The sequence below is a fragment of the Fragaria vesca genome, linkage group LG5 (genome assembly GCF_000184155.1).
Source record: "Fragaria vesca subsp. vesca linkage group LG5, FraVesHawaii_1.0, whole genome shotgun sequence".
Classification (NCBI taxonomy): Eukaryota; Viridiplantae; Streptophyta; class Magnoliopsida; order Rosales; family Rosaceae; genus Fragaria; species Fragaria vesca.
In genome coordinates this window covers 11,965,689-11,975,699 of record NC_020495.1, presented here as the reverse complement: position 1 = coordinate 11,975,699, position 10,011 = coordinate 11,965,689, and the positions used below count along the sequence as shown (strand labels likewise).

The following is a 10,011-nucleotide window of genomic DNA, read 5'->3' as shown; positions in this document are numbered from 1 at the left end:
GCTTCGCTCTGAAATTAAAGTGTGAAGTTTCTTATTTGACTCACTTTTCGGTCATATTTCCACATCTTCACCGTTCTCTTTATTGATACTAATATATAGATCATTCATGCAAAATTTCATTCAAATTGATGATCGTTTAGGTACCGAATTAGGTTAAATCAATGAACGGACCATAAACCTGTCTGACCAGAACTATGTGTGTATATCACGATTATGAACACCCAAACGACCATCAAATTCGATGAAATTTTGCAGGAATGATCTATGCATTAGTATCAATAAAGAGAACGGTGAAGATGTGGAAATATGACCGAAAAGTGAGTCAAATAAGAAACTTCACAAGTTTCGTTTTGGATAGGAACTGTATATATATATATATATATATATATTATAGAAGCACAATCTTTACCAGTTAGATGATTCCCTTAGAAACTCATATCCAACAGAGAAAGATAACCCACCAGAGGAAGAAAGCTCCCAAATAAGCATATCCGACTCCTCAGTAAGAGGGAGTGATAGGTCAGAAATTTGCCTAACCAAGACAAGAAAAGTGTGACAAAAGAAAGGAGGATTTTTTTTATTTTTTATTTTAAAGAAGAAAGGAGGAAGCTACCATGCCATGAACAATTTGAATTAAAATCTGTCATATCAAAAGATTACTAAGGTGTGACCAATTTGAGATGCCCAAAGTTTATTCTTACAAAAGCAACTACTTTACCCGAAAGTTTTTGTATGCACCAAGGTGCAAGTTAACCAATAATTATAATAAAATCTCAACCATTCATTTGATCTAATTTAAACATAGCACTAGTATTAAGGTTTACACCGTGAAGAAAGTTGGAACCAAGAAAACCTAGTCAACATGGTAAAAAGTAAAAACACATAAAATGAAAACCTATCGATTAAAATGAATTAAACCAGGATGAATTCAATCCAGGTTTATTTCAAAAAGAAAAAAATTCCAATAGAGGACGAAGAAGAAGCACTAGAAGCAAGGTCGAAGAGGGATGTTGCCTCGCCAAGTCGCCATGTATCATGTCATTGGAACCCCGAAGGTGATGAAGACTACGATTGGATCCCCGAACTTCCCCAAAAACGGGTCGGGTCGGATCTGGGAGGTGTTGGGCTTTGAGCGACTCCAAACCTCGAGCATGTGATGACTGAGGAAAGGCGACGGCTTTGAGGAAGAGGAGGAGGAGGAGGAGGACGAGATGTTGGTACGGTGACATTGAAGAGCGTTGATTGGAGGAGAGAGGGAGAAGTAGATCTGGAATTCCAATACTGGGTTATTTGAACAAACGAAGAGTCAAGCTGAGGAGGGACTGTAAAAAGTAAAAGGATAAGTAACTCCTATGTTTGATGGCTGAGAAGCTGGGTTTCGGGGATAGTATCTTGGACGTGGAGAGATGGAGAGAGGAAGTTCAATGGTTTTACTACCCTTGCTGGGTTTTAAAGCATGTTGACCTTTTTGGTCACAAACCAACGTTTGTTGACTGTTAGTATTTGGGGATGGTTCAGTGCACTAAATCCGCTCCGACTAAATCCGCTCGAATGTAGAATTACGGTAGTGTGACTAAATCGAGCTAGCTAGCTAGATAACGTTATTAGTATTTTAGCGGCAATGATGAAACATTGTATTTCATGATGAAGATTCAGTATTAGCTGCATGCATGTCCAAAAACAAAATGTTTAAACCAATTGACACAAAAAACAAAACAAAAAATCGTCTACGATCATATGTATAAAATATCGTCTGCCGTTTGAGTTATTTTCAAATTTGAAGTCTGTTATTTAATATTTCCGGTAGGCACTGGTTCAGAGAATCATACATGCATATGATGCCATAAATTGTACATACAAAGCGAGCAACTTGTTAGTTGTTAATTACTCGTCATTTTTCTACCTAGTAAACAAAGACGAACGTGAAGTCGTGAACGATTAAAAATTGTCGAGCAAGTCTGTTTAGCATCTGTGCCGGCTATGGCTGATGCTAGCTCTGCTCATTCGGCTGAAATGCATACCTTATCCCGCCACGTAGCAGTGATCGGCGCCGGTGCCAGCGGTTTGGTGGCTGCACGTGAGCTACGGCGGGAAGGTCACAGCGTCGTGGTATTTGAGCAAGGAGACCAATTGGGTGGCAACTGGGTGTACACCCCAGAAGTGGAGTCCGACCCCATTGGTTTGGACCCAAACAGAACCATAGTCCACTCCAGCATATACCAGTCTCTCAGGACTAACCTCCCCAGAGAGCTTATGGGGTTCCGGGACTACCCATTTGCGGCCAAGGAAGAAGAAGGGAGAGACCCGAGAAGGTTTCCGGGTCACAGAGAGGTGTTGATGTACTTAAATGACTTCGCCAGCGAGTTTGGGATTTGTGAGATGGTGAGGTTTGAGACTGAGGTGGTATTCGTGCGTTTGGTGGAGGGTGGCAAGTGGATGGTTAAGTCCAAGAGGAATACAAGCGATGAGGGATTGGAAGAGATTTATGATGCTGTGGTTGTTTGTTGTGGACATTATACTAAGCCTCGTGTTGCAGAAATCCCAGGTATGATAATCAATCATAAATAGAGAATCCGATTACTTGTTCTTGAGTCAGTATAATGGTATTAACTTAAGGAAATTGTATGGACTGAATTCTAGCTTTTGATGTCGCAATATTTCAATTGCATTATTATCTTGTAGTGTGTGTTTGGATTATGAACTTGATACAAGACATCAATGCGGAAAGGAATGAATTGAAGTCTTACATTTGGAAATGGAAGACATAAGAAAAAAATTATAATTAATAGTTGTTCAGTTGCTCAAAATTGTTAGAGATAAAAACGTCACACAAATGAAATTGATGAAGTGTTTTTGTCTATAGTCTAAACCAGGAATGGATCACACACACTCCATATTCCTGCAAAAGATATACAACAAAACTAAGTTGGTGAGTTGGTTCATACAATCATATACATGTTTTGTCCCTCTCTTTAATGGCAATCCCGTTCTTTTCAGGCATCACTACATGGAAAGGGAAGCAAATTCACAGCCACAACTATCGAACTCCGGAGCCTTTCCGAGATCAAGTCCGTTTGATCACTTTCTTCATTATGTTAAAATTTTTAGGTTATCTTCATATATATTTACGCCTATTAGGGATGACGATGTATGTGAAACAAGCCAATTTGTATGATTGTATCATTTGTATGAGGCATGTCATGATAGTCAGTTGGGTATACTACTTGGTTGTTCTGTTTCTTTTTCTTATGTAGACGTTAACTTCGATGACTTGTGCCTGTTCTGCATATATAGGTTGTAATTTTGATAGGGAGAGCCGCTAGTGCTCTTGATATCTCTCGGGACATAGCTGGAGTTGCCAAAGAGGTCCACATTTCATCTAGATCTGTTGCTTCCGGAACCACTGAGAAGAAGCCTGACTTTGCAACCATGCGTCTTAACGGTATGGTAAGATAACAACACCCACAGTCCCACAGTAAGGATAGATTTTGGTCAGGAGGATGGAAAGTTTGGAACTAACTATATAATTTAAACCGATCGATGCAGATTAATGGATATGATAACATGTGGCTACACTCTCAAGTAAGATAACTCACTCGAATTTAGGATTTCGGCGACTATGATGAGAAATTATGAACTTATATATGTTATAACCCACCTTGTAGATTAAAAGTGTCCATGAAGATGGTAGTGTTGTTTTCACAGATGGGAGTGTCGTCGTTGCGGACACCATTCTTCATTGCACAGGGTACGTATATATACTTGCGTTGTAATCCTCTGTCGTATTGGATGTGAAGTGCAACAAATTTGAGAACAAATAATAAGTTTATAACCCACATCTTAAATTTTCCTTTCAAGCTAGGTACAAATATCATTTCCCTTTTCTTGATACCAATGGCATTGTAACTGTGGATGACAACCGTGTTGGGCCACTGTTCAAGCATGTCTTCCCGCCTGCCTTGGCACCGTCGCTTTCTTTTGTTGGGGTTCCATGGAGGGTGTGTTCCTCTTCTTTTAATTGTCTGCCGCATTTTGGTTGTATATTTCCTCATTTTGGCAAGGATTATTACTTAAACTTCATGGCCGTGGTCCCAGACGATTTCTTTCCCCAATTTTGAACTTCAAAGCAAGTGGATAGCAGGAGTTTTGTCGAACCGAATTGCGCTTCCATCTAAACAGGAGATGATAGAGAATGTTAGAGCTTTCTACTCTTCACTTGAAGCTGCTGGCAAACCTAAACGACACACTCATGACATTTCAGATTCTCTGGTAATTTCCGCTTCATTGCTTCCCTGTCAATTTTTTAGTCTCATTCATATCTCTTTAATTATTACTTGGCATGACACTGAGAGTAAATATGTGGAGTACAGTTGATTTTGCAGGGTGAATATGCTGGTTGGCTTGCAGCACAATGTGGTTGTCCAATCTCAGAATGGAGAGAACAAATGATACTCACAGTAGCAAAGAATTGGATAGTCCGACCCAGGACATATCAAGATGAGTGGGATGATAACCATTTAGTACTGCAAGCTTATGAGGCCTTCAGGAATGGAGTTTAAGTTTCTCTCCAAAAAAAAAAAATGAATGGAGATTAAGTTAATATACCTCTATATAATTATAAGTAGTCCCCTTTCTTTGTAGTAATGATCTCCGGGAAGTCTTTTAAACCAGAATGTAATGGGATCGTACAAAGAGGCATGTCAGTTGGAGGTTTGCGAATGCTAGTCTCATTAGTGTCCCCGTTCTTTACTATAAAAGCAGCTTCCATACCCCAAGTCAGATGTCTATCCATATGACAATGCCAAAACCACACTCCTATCAAATAGAAAACAACTATGAATGATCCTTCAAGCCAATATGTTGTTATATATGTACCAAATAAATAGAGATATAAACTGAAAGATGGAGAGGGAGAGATCGGGAGGAAAACAAACCTGGATTGTTTGCAGTGAATCGGATTGCCAACCATCCATTTTTGGGAACTCCAAATGTAGTTACCTCAGGAGGATCAATTAGATTAAACCCTTTGGGGTCAGTAGCATTGTCATAAATTCCAAAGCCATACCCAACCACATAAAAGCTATATCCATGCAAATGCATTGGATGGTTCACAGAGCCGTCTTAACACATTCGTCCCCTGGAATACAATCTCAACCGATTCATTATAGTTCAACACCTTAACCTTTGTCCCTTGTACTGTTAATACCTTATCAATCGAGTACGATTCCTCAGTGATGTTATAGAAAGAAGGCGGGTAATCTGGGAAATCTGCTGAGTAGACTCCGCTTATATTTCTGCGTGAAATTGTTGCAATTGTTTAGAACTTTATACATGGTAAGTATATCATATTTCACTACAGAAAGATCAAATATCACAACCATGAATAGACCACCATACTTAAATGGTTATGTAAATTTGTTAGGATCAAAGAGACATTCCTACAATATGCCAACACTAGAGGACGTACACGGAGCCGATTTGTGATAGTTAAAAGCTAGCTCTTAAGATTCAATAGTTATGTAGCAAATAGAGACGAAAGAAGGGAAGCATGGATAGCTGTAATAGGTTTGCAAGATATCATTACTTGGGTTAACCCAACTGATATTATTTACGCTTGCACTGATTTGTTTCGTTCACAACCTGAGCTTGAATCTTCACAAAAGAGAGAATTCATGGATGTTCTTATAAACATTCTGGTAGTAATTTCATTGTCTAATGGGACATGTACAGCATATTCCGGTGTGGCTAGGCTTCTAATTTGGTTTGTGAAGTTCCGATATGCTGCAAAGTCGTAGTACATCGGAAGGCTACTCGGAAAGACAGGAGATGTCAGATGGGTATAGTTGCCATTGTATTCTAAAATTGCAGTAACATTGGCATGGTCGAAGTCACCAACAGCCACATTCTCACTCGAGAAGTGTCTCGCGGCCATGTAATAGCGCCAGAGAACCTGATTTGCTTCTAGCAAAACATCCATCGTTTGTCCAGGGCTCAAACAGTATGTAGGTCGTGTCAATGGGTTTAATATAGTGTCACACCCCAGACCCGATGTCGATGGTTTCCAAACACCTGACGCCGAACCCGAGACGTGAGTAGGAAAAGTAAAAGAAAACTAAAACAATTTCAAATACTTTTCCAGAAATAAAAGAAAATAAAACGTTTACAAATAACAAAACCAATTACAAAGACAAAATAGGGCCTTGTGGATCTATTGATTTCTAATCTTCTGTACTTCTCGACTTTTGTACACATAAGCTAACGTCACAGTTAGTCTTCTAGAAATAACTATCCTCGTAGGAACCTGAACAAAAATCTATAGGGGTGAGCTTACGCTCAGTAGAGCCAAACCTTTTTAAGTTATACTTAATTATGTCGCGCAAACAAGTTATCAAACAATGTCAACCAATACTTTACAAGTAAAATGACAATTCGATGCATGAATGCTAATGAATGTCTTCCTCAATTACTGGCTATCAGTCCATACATCAAAGACAGGTGAGCCTACACGTCTCATACCGTGTATTTTACCAACCGAGGGTGACTTAGATGTCTCGAATATATGATATAATCTAACAATCAGTAATATCTCACCACCTGTACCTCTTTTGTTAGTCATCTTGTTATACTCATGGTCTCCAAACCCGAAACCCGAAAGATCGTTTATCCGATGTCCGCTATCGAAAGGGCATACTTTCCCTACTCACTTGCGCATGTGGGCTGGCATGGATTCATGGACAACCCATGAAGAAACTCAACTACACAAAATGTATTTATTTTCTAAATCTCATTCTCCTCTCCAGAATCACCATTCTCACTATTCTCATGTTTCCTCACAATGCATCATGTATGCAATTGAATATCAATATTCGCATTTCAATATCGAACACCTGCTTATAAGGAAAGCGATAACAACAATCATACAACTCAACGATTACACATGCTTTTATAGAAAGCAGTAACATCCAAGAGTTAATCACTCAATGACAAACAATTCATTGATTTCAATATTAATCTAATTATCGATTTATAGAAATGTTCCCGGCCCGAGAAAGACCCTACCTGGAATCCGAGCTTTGACTCCGCTAATCAAAATTAGTAACTCAACGATTCGCATTCTAAAATCCTTATCCTTCTGCTCCTTAAATCCCGCATCTCACATTCGAACCTCGTACCAAATCTTCATTCCGAGAATATTGACAGACCACTTCAAATCAGCTTGATTTAATTCTGAAATTTACTAAGGACACCCAAGTCCTTATTTTCAATTGTTCGACATTCACTACTCAATTCTCTCATAATATCCAAACTCACAATTGTGCTCCAAATACGAAATCCATCTCCAAACACCAACCCAACTTCAAATAGAAGTTAATATCTATATCTAAAATTACTCTCTACACCCAAAACTCCCATTATAAATCTCATTACAGCTTGATCATCCTTCCCTCTTCTCCTTTGCACCATTTCACAGTATCTTCCTTGTAGACCCAACAAGCAAACCTCCAGACTTGTTCACGATGAACATGTTTATATACGAGCACTTCCATTACATAAATTAAAATCATTCTTCTACTTCCACAATTCTCTCAAACGTTAGACCAAACAATTGTAACAACCACTATTCTAACACTCGAGCCACAATCAGCCTTTCAATCATCCCCTTCTCTCTCTTTTAAACGTTCAAGCATCATCAACACCCATTCAAGTTCCTGAGCAAAGCCAGCACCGCCAACAACGCCACCACACACGGCAGCCGACGACTGCCCCCAAAATCATCAACTCCTCCAATCTCAAATTCAATTACAACCAACCATGAAATTATATTCCAAAGCCTCTATCAATATCAAAGATAGCTAATCCAAAACCCAAAACATCATCAACGCCGCCGTGCACAGCAACCGCGCACGGTGGTCGACTGCCCAAATTCCACCTTCTTCCAAACTTAACCAAATCTGAATTCCAATTATATAAACAGGTACAGCTCGACGAGAAGATCAAGTTTCATACCTCACTTGTCATCAACGGTGGCCGGAAAGCTTCGAACCCTCGCCGGAAAACTCCCGGAGCTTAAATTAATCGATTCTCACTCATCACTGCTCCATCGACGAAATCGAGACTATAGGGAGGATCACGCGGCCGAGACGAAACTTCCAGTAGCATTCACGCTCGCGGCTGTCGCCGGAATCGGAAACCCGATCGGAAAAACAGCCACCTTCCCTCCTTCTTTTCTCTCTCACCAAAGCTTCCCATGGAGAAACAACATCACAGCTACGTTGGGAACGACGAGACGAAGCCTTGGCCACCGGTTGGACGCCGAGAGACGGCCGGACGATGGAGGACGCCTCCAAGCTCGTCACTGCGTAATAGCTCGAGACCGAGTCGGTCTGGGCCTGTACTGATCCACCCCCTGTATATACATACCCAAATCGATGGCCTAGATCTAGCGGCTTAAGAGATCCAACGGTCCAGATCATGCCAGCAATAATTCTATTTTTAATTAAATTTTTGGATAATACAAACTTCCAAAAATCATTATAAATAGCTCTAATGTCTAAACGATGCTCCAAAAAATCATACGAACTCGTAACGACATCTAGTTTAATCCTATAAGCTCAAAAGATAAATTTTGACAAACCAAAAATTGAAATAATTTTCAAAATCAACAAAGAATTTGAATAAATATAGAAATCGAAATAAAAATAACTCAAAAAATAATTTTCCTTTTAAAAATAGAAATATGAAATTCCGGGATGTTACATATAGGCTCCATCGAGTCCAACCACAGTAAAGTTGTGTTGTGCAATTGCAAAGAAAATATCTGCATCAATGTTTGCATTGACCATACAAAGAAGATAGGTCTTGCCATGGTCCACATTCCGACGGTAAGTTGTTTCTGCAATATGAAAATTTCATTTTTCATCTATTGATTTCATCATATCAAAGTCAGAATTGATCAAAACGTACTTCAACCCAATGGGTTTGGTCTAATGAAAGCATGCTAGGCTGCAAGTGGGGGAGACGTTACAAGGATTCTCCTGATAATAGGAGATTCTTGGTTCGAACCCCAGCTTGTGAAAAACATCCCTTGAAGAGGGGGCATACCTAAAATTGCTCTCGGCCCCAGTGGTAGCTCACCCGGCATGACAAAAAAAAACTTCAAAAGACCAAATATTGGGATCAACTCTATACAAGCATGATGTAGTAATATCAATAGAAAAAAACTCTATCAATCATAATGTGAAAATTGTCGTTAACGTTGTTCTCTTTCTACAAGGTTAAAAATGAAAGTCAATTTACTGATAACTTATTAACAAAATCCTAACATGGTTCTGGTGTTCTTTACCAAATTAATTATCATACCATTGGAGCAAGGACAAAGATCGATCCCCAGGCTGGCCATTTATGGTGTAAGCATCAGAATGGGGCAAGTTCTCGTCATTATCCATAGCCTCATCAACCCGAGCTTGCAGATCTCCCTTGTACCAGGATGCTGCATACAAGGATCATCGATCTTTAACTAAAGTTAGATATATAAGCATGCATTATGCACCAATATATATAACAGAACGATGAATTGATGAGCTCAGTCGTGTTTTATATATACCGATTACGATGACCTCATCTTCATCAGGTTTAGGAAATGGAAATGTGGTTCCAACAGCAGGCAAGATGACGATGGCACCATGAACACTGGCACGCGTCCAATCACTGTGAGCATGCCACCATACAGTTCCTTCTTCCTTTGATAATATAACTTCGTACGTGAAATTTGTTCCAGGTTGAATAGGACACTGCGTGATATACTCAGGTCCATCTGACCATGGATTTCTTGGTTGCATCACTCCATGCCTATATATAACATCACACGTATTGTTCTTCATCACCATATTAACTACATATATTAGCTTAGTTGACCTACGTACTACTTGTATTGCTTATATTGAAAACTTCCGTTTCATCCACCAAACTTAATTTGAAATGTAAAGCAGAGAGAGAGAGAGAGAGAGAGAG

At 39.4% G+C, this 10,011-nt stretch overlaps 1 protein-coding gene and 1 pseudogene across 1 annotated transcript; one reads left to right on the top strand and one right to left on the bottom strand.

The window, feature by feature from the left end:
• Positions 1 to 1,917: 1,917 nt before the first annotated feature.
• LOC101298431 (flavin-containing monooxygenase FMO GS-OX-like 3-like) lies at positions 1,918 to 4,559 on the top strand. The gene is made up of 8 exons (XM_004301287.1): positions 1,918 to 2,545; positions 2,998 to 3,068; positions 3,295 to 3,423; positions 3,547 to 3,582; positions 3,666 to 3,748; positions 3,863 to 3,998; positions 4,096 to 4,269; positions 4,383 to 4,559. The coding sequence occupies exons 1-8, from the start codon at positions 1,981 to 1,983 to the stop codon at positions 4,557 to 4,559; spliced, it is 1,371 nt and encodes a 456-aa protein (XP_004301335.1). The 5' UTR covers positions 1,918 to 1,980.
• A 56-nt stretch (positions 4,560 to 4,615) lies between these two features.
• On the bottom strand, positions 4,616 to 9,887 carry LOC101298136 (annotated as a pseudogene).
• Between the last annotated feature and the right edge of the window lie 124 nt (positions 9,888 to 10,011).